At 38.6% G+C, this 17159-nt stretch overlaps 1 protein-coding gene across 22 annotated transcripts in view; it reads left to right on the top strand.

Annotated features, from left to right (window-relative positions):
• Nucleotides 1–17159, top strand: part of PPFIBP1 (PPFIA binding protein 1) — a 191518-nt gene that overhangs the window by 138876 nt on the left and 35483 nt on the right. For 7 of the 22 annotated variants that reach the window (XM_021092134.1, XM_021092130.1, XM_013997776.2 and 4 more), the window contains 8 exons: nucleotides 1921–2007; nucleotides 3836–3949; nucleotides 6006–6137; nucleotides 9942–10034; nucleotides 10644–10736; nucleotides 12331–12445; nucleotides 14292–14324; nucleotides 15936–15997. In XM_021092134.1, coding sequence (XP_020947793.1) covers nucleotides 1921–2007; nucleotides 3836–3949; nucleotides 6006–6137; nucleotides 9942–10034; nucleotides 10644–10736; nucleotides 12331–12445; nucleotides 14292–14324; nucleotides 15936–15997 — 729 coding nt within the window. The remainder of the gene's footprint in view (nucleotides 1–1920; nucleotides 2008–3835; nucleotides 3950–6005; nucleotides 6138–9941; nucleotides 10035–10643; nucleotides 10737–12330; nucleotides 12446–14291; nucleotides 14325–15935; nucleotides 15998–17159) is intronic. The other 15 variants (XM_021092144.1, XM_021092141.1, XM_021092147.1 and 12 more) reach the window with 3 other exon arrangements.

Below are 17159 nucleotides of genomic sequence, written 5' to 3'. Positions count from 1 at the left end.
GTCTCCAGGGATGGAAGTCATCCTGGTCACTGCATCAGACTCCCCTAATACTTGTAATTTAATTCTGGACACTTCAGTTTACAACATGAATAGGTCTGCTGTGGTAATTGTGCAAGTATGTGATGAAGCAACTGATGTTAAAAAAAATGTATCCACTTTAAATACACAGTGCATGCTTACTAAATTAGTTTCAGATTCTCTTGTGGCCTCATGGGAAGTAGATCCAGTGCACCTATGCTTTTAGAAGAAGCATCCTGCAGTTTTCTTTTTTGTTAAACCTCTTTATGTTTGTTTCCTTCCCAAATAACTTTTGTTATTCCTAGAATTTATACTAGACACTGCATTAATTGGAAAGGTAGACTAATAAGAGCAGTTAATTCTAGACGTTCTCTTTATGCAGAAGTAGATTAAGGATCTGGTGTTGTCACTGTAGTGGCTTGGGTTGTTCCTGTGGCACAGGTTTGATCCCTGGCCCAAGAACTTCCACGTGCTGTGGGTGTGCCCCCCCCTCAAAAGGCAGTTAATTCTGGAAAAATAATTAGCTGTCGCATCAGCTGTGTTCTGGGCAGTAAGGATGTACAGTATATATTTCCTCTGGTTCTAAGTCTGAGGTTGTTACTGCTTTTTCAGTTTTTGGACTCCACTGGCTTTTATAATTCTGTTGTATTTGAATGAGGAATTGGCAAATTCTATTGGGATTACACATTGTATGATTATAAAATATTTAAATGAGATACCAAGAGACACATCACAGGGTGTTCCTATTGTGGCTCAGCAGTAATGAACCCACCTAGTATCCATGAGGACATGGGTTTGATCCCTGGCCTCTCTCAGTGGGTTAAGGATCTGGCATTGCCTGGGCTGTGGTGTAGATTGCAAATTCCTCTCAGATCCCACGATGCTGTGGCTGTGGTGTAGGGTGGCAGCTGCAGCTCCAATCCACCCTCTAGCCTGGGAATTTCTGTATGCCATGGATGGTGCCCTAAAAAAGACACACACACACAAACATATCACATATACCACTCTATTTCAAAATGACATTTTGATGTTGTCTGGGCTCTGTGAGCCTTTCCAATGTGTCACCTTAATCCCTTGCATCTATAAGAGAGCTAAGAACAATATCTGCACTTCCCTTGGCATTTGTACCATCCATAAATATACCCAAATCTGATAAAAAGAGGGCAGAGGGAGGAGGAGAAAGTGAGCACTAGTGAGGATAGAGCATTGGGCCAGATGTTGGGAGGTTCCAAGATGATACCCATTGAGAGGCTCTGACTGGAAGCTGAGCCTAATAGAAGGTGAACAGACAAACTCACAAGAAGTTAATGAATTCAGAATGGATGGAAAGTGATCAATTGCTGATGAGCCTGGCTAGTCAGTGCTGCCAGAGGAGGGCATTGTGAGCTGGGTCTATAAGCTTTGGTTGGTGGGGAAGAAAAGCTGTCCCTGTTGTCTCCCACTAAAAGACAGGCATTTTCAGCCCTGGGTTTGGGACTTTGGGAGGAGAAAGCAGGAATGGAAGGGCCTCCCAGGTCATTCCCTCTGTTCCCACCCAGAATTAGTGGCATTCAGGGGAAAATACTAGTTTTTTGCCCAACCACAGGCCCACAAAACTTTGCCTGCGCCAGTGTGCATCCACTGTCAGTGACTATCAGTAGCCAGTGACCCTTTTGGGTCATTATTTTCTGCTTGATAAAAAAGTTGTTTATTTTGGTAAAAACACACTAAATGCCAAGCGTGCCGTACCTGTTTTGAGGTAAATGTACCATGTTGCATCCTCATATTTTCTCTTAATGGCAGTAACAGCTGTGCTGGATTCAATTCAGGGTCCTTGCATTAAAAACACATGCAATTTTTATTTACCCACAGTAGCTGAGTTTTAAAGAGGGTCAGCCTTACTCATATGACTTCTTTTTTCAGACAAATGGACACCTACCTGGGAACGGAGATGTGTACCAAGAAAGGCTAGCACGTTTAGAAAATGATAAAGAATCCCTCGTTCTTCAGGCAAGTGGTTTTTAAATGCTGTTTTTCCCTCATGACACACTTCCAAAGACCACTTTAAGTTGGAGTGGTCGACAAATGAATGGGTAAAGCTATGGTATATTTATGTGATGAACTTTTCCTCAGCCATAAAAAAAGAATGAAATAATACCATTTTGCAGCAACATGGATGGACCTAGAGATTATCATACTAAGTAAGCCAGACAGAGAAAAGCAAATATCATATGATATCACTTGTATGTGGAATCTAAAAAAAAAAAAAAAAAGAAACACATGAACTTATATACAAAACAGAAATAGACTTAGAGACATAGAAAACAAACTTACGGTTACCAAAGGGGAAAGGGGATGGGGGAGAGATAAATTAGGAGTTTGGGATTAACACATAACCCACTACCATATTTAAAATAGATAACCAATAAGGACCTACTGTGTAGCACAGAGACCTGTACTCAGTATTTTGGAATAACCTATAAGGGAAAAGAATCAAAAAAATAGATGTATATGTATGTATAACCGAATCACTTTGCTGTACACCTGAAACTAACACACAACATTGTAAACAAACTATACTTCAGTTAAAAAAAAGAATGTATACCTATACATATATGTAGATATGTATAACTGGGTCACTTTGCTGTACATTAGAAATTGACAGAATATTGTAAATCAACTATAATTTTTTAAATTAAAAAATTAAAATTAAGTTTAAGAAATTAATTGAGATGGCAAATTCAGATGCTTGCAGGAGTCAAATTGCTAATAGAAATGAGTGCAGTAGGCCATCTGTACACACGAAGGAGTGGTGAGGACTGCAGCAGAACAAGGGTATGCATACCCAGTCTAGAGCGAGCAACCTTTATTCAGCCTCAGCTGTCTCCAAGGGACAGTCTGACAAATGAACACCTGCCTGGAAACTGAGATGATACCAGGACAGGCACAATGTCATCTGATTATCTGCTATGATCAGGTTTTTTGTTTTTTTTTTTAATGTGTAGCAGAAGTTCTGGTTTTTATGCTATATACATGTATGTATATACTACATTCACATATATTTTCCATAAATATGAACAAGTGTTTCTGAATCTGAATATAAGTTTAATTTTTCAATTTTAAAAATGATACCATTGGACCAAAAACAAAACACAGTGAATAGTGGAGCCCCGTTTGTGCTAAATTTGAACTTTCTTCTTCTTCATAATATTTTAAATCCTTGACTGGTAGTTTTACTTTGGTCTTTTGAGCTAAAAGAACTGAAGCAAATTTACTGGTCTGGTGATCACTGGAAAGAAAACCCAGAGGTATGCAATAAGCACCGAGAATGAAGGGCTAACTCAAGGGCTCCTCTTGGACCTTTGAGCTGCACCCTAGCTTTTGAACACATTTGTGACAGTGTGATCATGAAAGATCTCATGGAATTTGGATTTCCTGGATACTCCTCTGTATTCTTTGTCAAGTATCAAATTTGAATAATCCTCAAGAACTCCTCTTTCAAACATTAACTCCACTTCCTTTCTTAATCTCCTACCCCGCTCCCCCGCCAGAAGATAATTTGTATACATGCTCTTTCTCATAAACAGTTTAAATGATTCTTACACAGCCCCAGTCATCCCTAACTATCTCAAAAATTGAATAGGAGTCCTCAGGCCAACAAGCATCACATAAAAAAAAGAATGTGATGGGCTGGTGTCATATTAATTCTCAGATTTCTTTCTTTACAACCAAATGAGTGATGACATCATCCCAGACTTTGTTCTATGTAGAGCAATAAAGTTTGCAGTGGGACCCAAATTCTTCCTGATCCATGACAGTTATTTTGATCTAAATACAGGTAAGTGTGTTAACAGACCAGGTAGAGGCTCAGGGAGAGAAGATTCGCGATTTGGAGTTTTGTCTTGAGGAGCACAGAGAGAAGTTGAACGCCACAGAAGAAATGCTGCAGCAGGTATGTAAGAAGCTGGCACCAAGGTTGGGTTTTGCTGCTGAACTATTTTTTTTTTCTTTTTGCCTTTTCTAGGGTCGCACCTGCAGCATATGGAGGTTCCCAGGCTAGGGTTCTAATCGGAGCTGTAGCCACTGACCTACGCCAGAGCCACAGCAACGCAGGATCCAAGCCTCATCTGCAACCTACACCACAGCTCACGGCAACACCGGATCCTTAACCCACTGAGCAAGGCCAGGGATCGAACCCGCAACCTCCTGGTTCCCAGTCAGATTCATTAACCACTGAGCCACGACGGGAACTCTGCTGCTGAACTATTTTAAGATGCTACGTTTATATGTTTTATTTGCTCTGATGCAGTGGTAAATTTTGCGATTCACTTAGACTGGCATGTTTTATTTTTTTGGCCATGCCCACAGTATGCAAAAATTCCCCAGCTGGGGATCAAACCTGTGCCACAGCAGTGACCAAAGCCACAGCGGTGACAATACCAAATCTTTAACCACTAGGCCACCTGGGAACTCTTACACTGGCGTATTTTAAAAGCCTAGAGTAACAGATCTCAGGACACGTATATACCATAGAAAGTATTCATTGCAATTAGAGTCTGGAATAAAATATTAATAGGATTATAAGAGTTCCTATTGTGGCGCACTAGAAACGAATCTAGCTAGGAACTGAGGTTGCAGGTTTGATCCCTGGCCTTGCTCAGTAGGCTATGAGCTATGGTGTAGGTCGCAGATGAGGCTTGAATCCTGTGTTGCTGTGGCTGTGGTATAGGCTGGCAGCTACAGCTCTGATTTGACCCCTAGCCTGGGAACCTCCATATGCCACGGGTGTGGCCCTAAAAAGCTAAAAAATAAAAAAGATTGTAGATAATTTTCTTCTTTATGCTGTCGCATAGTTTCCTAATTTCCAACCATGAGTATATATTTTATAATTAAGAAAAAAGATAGTGAAGATGTGGTATATATACATGATGGAATACTACTCAGCCATAAAAAAGAACAAAATAGTGCCTTTTGCAGCAAAATGGATGGAACTAGAGACTCTCATACTAAGTGAAGTAAGTCAGAAAGAGAAAGACAAATACCATATTATATAATATATCTAGAATCTAATATGTGGCACAAATAAACCTTTCCACAGAAAAGAAACTCATGGACATGGAGAACAGACTTGTTGCCGAGGGGGAGGGAGTGGGATGGACTGGGAATCTGAGATTAATAAATGCAAACTATTGCCTTTGGAATGGATAAGCAATGAGATCCTGCTGTATAGCACTGGGAACTGTATCTAGTCATTCGTGATAGAGCATGATGGAGGATAATGTGAAAAAAAAAGAATATATATGTATGTGTGACTGGGTCACTTTGATGTACAGTAAAAAATTGACAGAACACCAAAAACAACTATAATGGGGAAAAAAATAACTAAAAAAAAGATAAATATCTTATATGACTATTATTGGAAAAATTTGTAATGTATGAGGGCGCGCACACACACACACACACACACGGTACTCATCTATGATAGGACCTCTAATACAGTGGAGAGAGCACACATTGGAGGGAGACTGTTTAGGTTGAGTCCCTGCTTTGCCATTTCCATGCTGTATGACTTTTGGCAGGTTCTTAACCATTCTGTTCTTCAGGTTCCTCATCTGTCAAATAAGGATAATTCATGTTATCCTTATGAGATAGAAACTCATCTAACTTATGAGTTTCTATCTCATAAAAATGTTTTGAGGATTGAACCACGTAGTACATGTAATAGTGCCTGGCACATAGGAAACATAATAGCATCATCAGTGTTATCATCAGGCTTAAGAATGTATAAGGTTTATATATGTGTATATTAGTGTAAGTTGCTCCAATTAGCAGACATGTGCTGCTTGTTAAGCATTGGTTAAGCCCAATTTTCCAAATGTACCTGTTCAGTAATTAATCTTCACATCCTCTACTTACTAGTTACTGCTTTGCAGAAATAGGTGAGACACATGCATAGGTGACTGTTTACAATAAAACAACTTTTGAATATATCTCGTAAATTCCAATAGGAGCTTCTGAGTAGGACATCCTTAGAAACGCAGAAGTTGGATCTGATGGCTGAAATATCTAACTTGAAGTTAAAATTGACGGCTGTAGAGAAGGACAGATTGGATTATGAAGACAGATTCAGAGACACAGAGGTAAGTGATACCCCTGCTCTCTCTCTATGTACATATATATGTACATATATGTATGCATACATTTATATCTCACACATACATATTCTTAGAGCAAGTTGAAATTCCTTGGAGGTGTGATGGAGAGGCAGTTTATGCCCTCATTATTCATGCTTTTTTTAATAATAAACTTTAATTACATTGACTTTTTATCACTAAATTGGAGTGGCAATTTTTATTTTAAGACTTTTGATATGAAATGTTAATCCTTTCATTAGTCTTCAGAAATTCTTTTGACTTTAGGACATTTAGAGCTTCTACCTAGCTAGCCATCCATGCATCCATTTGTCCATCTGTTGACCCATAGTGGTTTTCTTCATTGTGGAAATAGTGGGTTTAAGTGTGTGATTTTACTAATAGTTTTTATTCAGGCACACTGATTATTTACAATATAATAAGTAGATTTTTTAATATGTATAGAGAATATACTTTCATTACAGAATTTTAAAAATCACAGGTTTTAGTGGTCATTTAATTTGTCCTTCTACTTTTGGTCTATTCCAATTAAATAGAGCACACCCTACTTTTGTGAAATTCAGGGTAGATTAAACAACTTGAAATACCCACTTTCGTGGCTAAACCAGCTTTCTTGTTTGTTTGACTTAATTTATTATTAATCCAGATCTTCTAGTTTAACTGCTGTTAGTTGGGAGGGGGGTTGTTCAGGGTATGTCCCTGTGAGGTCTATTCATTTGAAAAGAAATATGAAGATCTGCATACATTTTTTTCTTTCCTAGAGCCATCTCTCTCTTTTTTTATTATTTTGTGTCCCCAATTAGAGTATTGGAGAGGTGTCATACTAGATTAGAAAATGATTACCAAGGAGGAGAGAGGAGAAATCATTTACTTAATTTTTCCCTCTATCTTCACTTCAATTATTCATTTTATGCCATTCATTTTATGCATGCCATCATGATATGAGATAAATTACATATATTATCTACTGTCTGACAGTCTTTAACAATTCTGAAATTTTAAAAAATATTTAAATGGATATTCAGCTCTTAGAAGGGGAGGAAAGGTTACCTCGTTTTCTTACACCCTCTTATTAACTCTTGCACATTTTTTTATGGTCACATCTGTGGCATGTGGAAGTTCCTAGGCTGGTATTGAGTCCAAGCCATTCTATGGCAATGCCAGATCCTTTAACCCACTGCACCAGGCTTGGGATCAAACTTGAGCCTCCGCAGTGACATGAGCCACTGCAGTCCAATTCTTAACTCACTGCACCATGTCAGGAACTCCCACAAATCTGCATTTAATAAGGTTTACTTCATTGCTATTTTTTAAATTAATTAATTAATTTGTTTATTTATTTATTGTCTTTTCACGGCCACACCCGTGGCATATGGAGGTTCCCAGGCTAGGGGTCGAATCAGAGCTGTAGCTGCCAGCCTACACCACAGCCACAGCAATGCCAGATCTGAGCCACGTCTGTGACCTACACCACAGCTCATGGCAGTGCCGGATCCTTAACCCACCGAGTGAGGCCAGGGATCGAACCTGCAACCTCATGGTTCCTAGTTGGATTCTTTTCTGCTGTGCCATGACTGGGAACTCCTCCATGACGGGAATTCCTCTTCATTGCTATTTTTTAAATTAAATTTTCTGTCGAAGAGGTAAGTCTTGGTGTATGTGTGTGTGTATGTATATATATGCACACACATAATATATATATATATAAATGTATATATATGTATATCATATACATAATATATTGTGTGTGTGTGTATATAATTACTTCCTCAGTAGCAAAGGAAATCCCCAATTTGGTTCATGGTTTAATCTTAAAGCTCTTTGTCAATCACCTACATGTTTCTCATTTAATTGAGACCCAGGCTTTTCAAACTTAGAAAATTACCTACTTTCTTTAAAATTCTTGATTTTGTGCTTTCTTTAAAAATCTCTTTGGATATTTCCTCTTTCCCTTTCTATCTTTCCCTGGTTCCACAGGTGCTACATAACACAGTGGTTGGTAGAATTTAGTCAACAGATGGATAATATGGCAATGGAGCTAACTTTGGTGTCTGGAAAGAGGTTTTAGTTTTGGGGGATCAAGAGGTGGCCTTTTACATTATATATACTCAGAGTTTAGGGAAAGTCTTAACCTGTGTAACTATACAACTGTGGTTAATTTGGATAGGAGGTATTAACCAAACATTGGGACTAAATCAAAAGTATCTGTTTTATGATTATTTTTGTAAGACCCCAGAGTAACATTTAGAACTCTTGAGTTTGTCTGCATGTTTTATATAACCTTTTTTTTTTTTTTTTTTTTTTGGTGCTTCCTCACTTTACTCCTGCATTCTCTCATATGCAAGGTGATCTTGTCATCAAACTTCTAGTAAACTCAATCCCTGATAATTTTTAAACAACTATTCAACAATATTGGTAAAATATACTATACACATACTCAGAGATTATAGGATATTTGATAAATTTTGTTACATATGAAAATAATTAAAATAGTCTTCAAAATTAAAACTGAATTGACTATGCTCATTTTCCTCTTATTTTCCCTTGGCTGAAATGTTTTCCCAGCTGTTTCATGAATCCAGAATTCTTTGCCTGAGAATTTTAGATTATTTGGAGATGAATTTCTAAGAAAACATTGAAGTGGGAAAGAAGTATTGGCCCTTCTGTATGATTAGGGGTAAAAGTTTTGAAACCTTGGAACATGGAGGGCTTGCCTGTCCTAGGAATTGCTGATATAGATGGTTAACATTGTTCAACAGTGACCCCTTCTGGTAAGAATACAGATGTCAAAAATGAATTTCTGTGGAGAGCTCTTTGAAAGGGAAAAGGGAAAGGTAACGGGTTTTCTTTTTTAGAAGTACTGAACTTCTGATAAGAAATAAATTAGAAGTAATTTTTATTCTCTTTTTTAAAGTTTTATATTAAGGAGCTATATCTACATTTTCCAGCTTCAGTTATCACAGGAAGATAGGGCTTCTCTTTTCCTTTTTCCCCTTCAGCCACACCTGTGGCATATTGAAGTTCCTGGGCCAGGGGTGGAATGTGACCTGCAGCTGCAACCTACGCTACAGTTGTGGCAATGCTGGATCCTTAACCTGCTGCGCTGGGCTGGGGCTTGAACCCACACCACCTCAGAGATAACCCCAGATCATTAACCCACTGCACCACAGAGGGAACGCCAAGATAGGACTTCTTTCTGATTAGAAATTTACTTCATATTTGTAGTGTTTCCGCAATGGATAATTGAGATCCAAGCTGCATCTGCAAGCTACACCACAGCTCATAGCAACGCCGGATCCTTAACCCACTGAGCGAGGCCAGGGATCAAACCTACAACCTCATGGTTCCTAGTCAGATTTGTTTCCACTGTGCCACAACAGGAACTCCTGTGAAAATATTTTTTAGGAATATCCACCTATCACTGAAAAGGCCCTAAAAGTAAATGGCTTTCCTGAAGAAAATTTCTCTGGATTATTTTAGAAAGAGTTTGTATAGTGACTTGTAGTCTAGGAGTAGTTGCTCAGTGATAGTAAGTGATTAGCTACCTTTCTTAAAAATATAATCACCTTTCCTTTTCATAGTCCCATCACTTTAGGACAGAGGCATTGGGAACTTAAAGCAGGTTTCAGATGGAAAAAAGCTTTGGTTCTCAAGGAGATAACATTCCTTTTGTCTGATCTAATTCATCCAGCTTTAACCCAGAAACTATTGACTGACAATTTCCAAGCTGCTCTTTGGTATGATAATTGTGTACAGCTTTCCTAATGTATTTCCTTGTTTCTTTTTGGACAGGGACTAATGCAGGAAATCAATGATTTGAGGTTAAGAGTCAGTGAAATGGACACTGAAAAACTTCAGTATGAAAAAAAGCTGAAATCTACTAAAGTAAGTTTCCTCAATGGCAAACATTTTTGAAATCTACATTTTATTTTATTTTGCTTTTTTTTTTTTAGGGCTGCACCCTCAGCATATGGAGGTTCCCAGGTTAGGGGTCCAATCAGAGCTGCCAAGCTACACCAGAGCCACAGCAATGCAGGATCCAAGCCGCATCTGCCACCGACACCACAGCTCACGGCAATGCTGGATCCTTAACCCATTGAGCGAGGCCAGGGATCAAAACCTCAACCTCATGGTTCGTAGTCAGATTCATTTCCGCTGCACCGCAACAGGAACTCCATCAGTGGCAAACATTTTTAAACAAATGACTCCACTCTTCATTTATGATCAATAATAGAAACAAATATGTTTTCTACTTAGTATATGATAAAGAAGGCATTTTACAAGTGAATGAAGTTTTTCTCCAAGCTGGAGACCATCTTGAGTTTAAATACTACTACTCTGAATAAAAAGCAGGGTTTAACTTACCTAATAGAACACAACCTGTCATTTCTCTTAATTACCTAACCTCCTTTATGAACTGATACTGCTTTCTTGGTGACTTAGCTTGTCTTTTTCTATCTATAGTTTTCTTTCACTCCTCTGTCTCTCTCCCAGTCTTTAATGGCAAAACTTTCTAGCATGAAAATCAAGGTGGGTCAGATGCAGTATGAAAAGCAGCGGATGGAACAAAAGTGGGAGTCACTAAAGGTGTAGTAGACCTTGGGTAATGGGGTCCATGATCTGTTGCTTTTCTGGCTTGTGTCGTTTTGCTGTGATGGTGTTTTTAGTGGTGTGCATTCATTGTGTGTGTGTGTCCTCTGTGTTTTAAAAATATGTTTAAGGCTGATTAAAAGGACAAGGTGATCCCTAACATTGTTTTCCGAACCATATGAAATAGTTAGTGAAAAGCCATAAAGAGGTAAAAGTATTCGCTTATACATTAAATCTCACTCCTTTAGACTGTGTAAGATCCAAGCATGGTAAAAATCATTGCAGAAGTTTACCTATGAAAGAACTCCATTTTGTATCAGTAGTAGACCCTGCTTTTTCCCGTGAGGACTTTCTCAAAGGTAAATGCGTTCAGCAGTTCTGTTGTGACAGTGAGTAGAAGGTACTGCTTAGAAGAAGCATAGTGCAACTGAAAATGTCTTGTATTTGGTGTCCATTCCTACCATAAGTAAAAACTATAGGACCAATTTCTTAGCTCCATTAGAGAACATCTTCTAATTCTAGATCTAACAAATATCTTTAGAGACTGAATGTAAAATGTGTGATTGAAAATAAAAGTGCACTTATTGGCACTGTATAGCTTTATTTCCTGTGTGCCAGCAAAACTTAAATTTCCTAAAGCTAATTCTTTTTTGTCTTTTTTTGCTATTTCTTGGGCCGCTCCCGCGGCATATGGAGGTTCCCAGGCTAGGGGTCGAATCGGAGCTGTAGCTGCCAGCCTACGCCAGAGCCACAGCAACGCGGGATCCGAGCTGCATCTGCAACCTACACCACAGCTCACAGCAACGGTGGATTGTTAACCCACTGAGCAAGGGCAGGGACCGAACCCGCAACCTCATGGTTCCTAGTCGGATTCATTAACCACTGCGCCACGACGGAACTCCCTAAAGCTAATTCTTTGCCAAAATGAACCTGAAATGAACATTAGTAAATACAGCACTGGACCTGGTATCTTAAATAGTTGCGTAGTTTAAAAATAAAGTTTTAAAATCTGTTTCTCTCCATTGTGGGAGGAGATTTTCATCTTTTCTCTTTGTGATGAGGACAAATTATTTAGTCCCATAATTTGGCTAAAGTCGTTCATCACCTACTACCTTACCTTCTAATTAAGCTCTATCTCATGCAGGGAATGAGTGCCATCTTGAAATGCCAAATAAATGTCAAGCAAGTCTTAATATATTATTTTCCAATTTGCATTTCGTTTCGCTTTTATGACACTAAGCATCTAATTGATTATCTTCCTTGATTAACTTAGACTTTTTATTTAACATAAGATTTAAATCTTAGGGCTACCCTAGTCCTAATTACACTTTAAAAGATTTACTTTTAACTTGGTCATAAAGAAGCTTGAAATAATTATACCATAATTATTATAAATTAGACGTTTAGTAATTGTCTTGCTTCCTGTTTATCATTGCCACTGTCTGATTTCTGAAGTTTGCGTCTTAATTCTTGTAGTTTTTGTTTGTTTCATTCATAAAAACTCCTAATTAATTTAAGAGCTAACAGACTCTCTGAGTCTTCCCTTCTGGTCATAATGAATTTCCTTTTTTAATGAATATATCATTCATAGGAGGAACTAGCATCGCTAAAAGAACAGCTGGAAGAGAAGGAATCTGAAGTTAAAAGGCTACAGGAAAAATTGGTTTGCAAGATGAAAGGAGAAGGAATTGAAATTCTTGATCGAGGTAAGAATAGGTATTTAACATTTGTTATCTTATTTTGTTAAAATTGTCCAAGATCTATAAAAGAAACTGAAGTTAGATGATGTATAATATTAGCATCAAAGAGAGAAAAGAGTAGCATAGACGCCTCTTGGTCCAGGACCCCAGGCCCTCCTCTGAGACTCTTTACTCTGCTTGGACATCTGTTAACTTCCTCTTGAGCAGCTGGAAGAGGGCACCTCTCTACTTTAGTGGGTATTTTATTTTATTTTATTTTTTGGCCATGTATGTGGCACAAGGAAGTTCCCAGACCAGGGATGGAACCCACGCCACAGCAATGACCCAAGCCACAACAGTGACAATACCAGGTCCTTAACCACTAGGCCACCAGGGAACTCCAGTGGGTATTTTATTTTAAATTACTATCTGGTAAATTCGCATCATGAGAGAATTCTTGTCCAAATTGCAATACAAGGGAATGTCAAAAAGGATTAAAAGGAACAAAAACAATGTCCCAAGATCATTTCCCTCTGAACTTAATAAACTAAAACATTTAGGAACCTTGCCGGCTGTTTTTGAGAGGAGCTGGGGAAAGGCTCTGTACCTTGGAAAGTTAATCAGCATTTCTTTTTGTACCCTCAACCTTCTAGAAAACAAAATAGGTTATTTCTATTTTAGGAAAAGTATGTGAACTTATTAAAAAAAACTGTTTTCATAAGTTGAGGAAGTTTTTCCTGGATGTTATATGGACTTTAATTTTTCATAAATTTAGATCATAACTGGCAGAAAATAACTTGAAATGTGGAGTTTTTTAAATTCAGAAATAGGAATGTGTTGTAACATCTGACAACATCAGGTCAAGTTTAACCTTTCTTTGTTCTTGCAAATGATGTGGCAAAAGAACCTTCCAACTCACTCAAAACAGAACAAATTGCAGTTAGTGTAGCCTTGGGACATTTTTATCTCTTATGTGAACATGGTAACACTATTGTCTGTACAGTGAGGGGCTTGGATGGGATCACCTCTGGAGTCTTCTTGGCTCTAGAATACCCTGGCTTTCTGTACCTGTAGGTTATCACAATTCCCTCAGAAATCTCAATTCATCAAATATTGAGGGCAATGGACGTTTCCCCTTTATTTTGGCATATGTCGAATGCATGTTCTTAAGGGACATTCAGAGGCAGGTCATGCTTTCAGAACTTTAAGGGAAAAAAATGGAATCATAGGACTTGTGAGTTAGAGAGTATGTGAGAGTAGTGCCACCCAAGGTCAGATCTGAGGACTAGCACTGGTCTGTGAACCGCTTGTTAGCAGTTCACAGCCAGGTAAATACAGACATTGAGAGCTTGTATTTAGAAACTTCATGGAATCTGATGTTGACACAACATCTCACTGCATAATCCGTGGACTTACCTCCTTGGACAGGAGAGAGACCATTTCAGTGTTGCTAAACTTGAGTGATGAGATGACTCTGCCAGAAGCATGTTCAGCAGGGTCACGTATGGGTCTGTAACAGAAATGTGAAAAACAGCCAATGCAACATTAGCTGGTTTTTCATCGCAGTTAGTGTAAAAAGCACTTGTACTCCAAAGGCCCAATTTTAATATGAGAAAATCAAGGTTCAGAAAGGGTAGTAATTCAAATTTAGATTTTCTGGTCAGTAACACCAGGCTTTCTTTCTAACCTCACAGAGAGCATACTGTATTGTGGTACCAGTCCTAAAGTCATAAAATAATGCTTCCTATTCAGTCTTTATAAGGTTAGAGTCTCTTTATTTTAGGTAAGAAGAGTCTAAATGATAGCGCTTTTAAACTATTACCTATTGTCGTAATGTATGCTAACTTCCAATTCGATGGGTTTTCCCGCACAGATGAAAATTTTAAAAAGAAGCTCAAAGACAAAAGTAAGGTTTTTGGTGTATTTCCATCAGCCTTGACATTCACCAAAAGTACCACTTGGACTGTTCTTTGCATGTTTTTTAAAAAGCATTTCTCTCACCAAAGACATAAAGTTGCTTCATCAATAAGCTCCCCATTTCTTCAGAGTTTATAAAACAGAGGGCAAACGAACAAATGGTAAAAACAAGGAGTGAAAGACTATTTTGCAGACTGTACCTGACTCAGCCATTTTGCAATGCAAGATACAGCAGGGCGCCCAGAGTGATGGAAGTGAGAAAGTGTTTTCTCTGTGACCAGGGGATACAGGGTCAGAGGAGAAAATAATATTTATACTCCTAAGGAAACCTGCTATTTTAAGGTGGACCACGGTTGAAGATTATTTTGAACTTGCTTTTGCTTTCCAATGTTTTGTAGCCCACTTTTCACCCAGATCTACATTAGGGGCTTTTGTAAACATACCCTCTTGTATTACCCAGGCTGCCTGACAGATTATCTAATGTAGCATAAAGTAAAGCCTTAGTAGGCTCTTTCCTCCAGATGTTAAATTCTGAAGGGAACTTGCCTTTAAAAAAAAAAAGGAAGAAAGAAAAGAAAAAAGAAAAGCAGTTTCTACAGAGTATATCTTAATCGAAGATGTTTTATTGGTGCTAAATGATGTACCACTGTTTTAAAATTTACTTTCAGTAGTTTGTTTTTTTTTCTTAAAAGGAGACAACTTTAGCTTGAACTTTTTTCTCTGTTTCAATTTTTTAAATGTGTGATTTCATTTTAGGTTGGCTTTCTATGTTTAAAAATTTTTCTTTTAACCACAGCATATGGAGTTCCCAAATGAGAGGTCACATCTGAGAGCCACAGTGGCAGCCTACGGGCCACAGCTGCAGCAACGTCAGATCCTTAACCCATAGTATCAGGCTGGGGATCGAACCTGCATCCCAGTGCTCCAGAGATGCTGCTGATCCCTTTGTAACACAGAAGGAACTCCTAAAATATTTATTTTTATTCTTAAAGTAACATGCTTTTGTATATTTGCATATCACATTTTGAGGAGAATCCCATTCACCTTACTTTGGCCTTTGTATTTTAAAATAGTTTTGGAAATGAAGTTTATAGATGAAGCAAAGTCCTTGTTATCCTCTGTATGGAACCTACAGCCAGCTTCATAGCATGATCACCCATGTAAGCATCACGTTCCACCAGGCCCTTGACATTCATGTCACTGTCTTGATTATAACCGAACATCATTTTCTCTGCTCTTGTCTCATATACACTGGACATTGCTTTCACCTGCTTTATAGGTATCTTCTTTGAAAACTCCATGTTTTTACTGTCACATCACTGAAATTTCATCTTCAGTGTTCTCATGAGGGTTTTGTTCTTGCTTTTGAGAGAGGGTTGTTGTTTCCTCTCTGGAATGATGACTCTTGAGGTGAGATGGAAAGCGTTCATTTTTCAGATTTTCCCAAAGAGAATATAAGTGATAAACATGCCTTTGAAAACAATCAGAACAAATTATTAACATCTTTCCCTTAAACCATTTCGATCTGAAGAGTCAGTAGCTTCTTATTGTCGCATGTATACACTTAACTGGCTTCTGATTTGATGTTCTGATATTTCAGATATTGAAGTACAAAAAATGAAAAAGGCCGTGGAGTCTCTGATGGCAGCAAATGAAGAAAAGGTATCTAGATGAAATTTAAGTATTTATTTGCACGCGCTATAACATCATTTTGATCACTCCATGCATTTTCGTCAGATGTCCCCGTTGGAAAGAACATCCCCTAAACACAACTGACATTAAGGGGCAAGCGTTTCTCCCTTCCTGCCCAAGTGGGCCTGCTTGGGGGACGGGGTTGCAGGCATGCTTGTGCTGTGGGCACAGGAATGGGGATGAACAGCACTGACTCCACTGAGAATCCACCCCTCCTGCCCACGGCCTTGAATTTTGAAAATGATCAGCTCTTTATGTTCAGGTGACAAATGAAAGGATACAGTCCACAGTACATCTTTTCTGTGGTCCCAGGAAATTCTGGGCTGCCATATGAATGCTGAAGGCAGCCCCATGATCACATTGATTTTCTTTTCTGTGAACGTGTTATTGCCTTCACACTCCTGGCCTCTTTCGCATCTGGGATTGTCTCTGCTTTCTGACTGGTGAGATACCAGGAAAAAAGGAACAGGCACCAGGAAACCGAGGATGGCCCTAGACGCTTTGTTTTAGCTAAGCTAGCCTAATGCCAAGCCTCCAGGAGTGCTTCTCCTCCAGCTGTTGCTTCTTCTCACTTCATCCTGCTAAGAGCAGGAATGCAGAGAGCCTACTAAGGAATCATGTTTCTTCATGGCCTCCTTGACCAGCCAGGGCCACACAAATGAGTTCAGCGTCCCTGACCAGCAGGCCACACAAAACAGGTTCAACTCCTGCCATTGGAACTGTTCTCCCCTCGTGTCCCTTAGCGACTGGAACAAAGAGATACTTGCCCAAGAAAAGAGTCATTTCAAGGAAGTGAAAAACTAGGAAAATGCTAAAAAACTCCATCTTGATCTTTTTCCCTCTTCATAAATTTCTTTCTCTTAATCCCGCCTACTCTGTTTGTTTATTTTTGCCTTTGGTTCTCTTTGTTCTTTATTCCGCAGAAATAAACTCATTCTCCTACCCCCCCACCCCCCCACAGTGGTTTCTTTTTGCTAGTCTTTCCCACATCAAATTAAAAGAAAAGTCATTAACAAGCTGCTCACATAAATATAATTTGAAAACAAAACCACTGAAATTCATTTTGTTTTCATTGCTCTCTCTCAAAAAGCAGCAATAACAAACAAAACTACTCCTATTGAATGAGGGCTTA

This window comes from Sus scrofa, chromosome 5 (genome assembly GCF_000003025.6).
Source record: "Sus scrofa isolate TJ Tabasco breed Duroc chromosome 5, Sscrofa11.1, whole genome shotgun sequence".
Taxonomy (NCBI): domain Eukaryota; kingdom Metazoa; phylum Chordata; class Mammalia; order Artiodactyla; family Suidae; genus Sus; species Sus scrofa.
The sequence above is the reverse complement of the archived record's forward strand: the minus strand, read 5'-3'. Positions and strand labels throughout refer to the sequence as shown.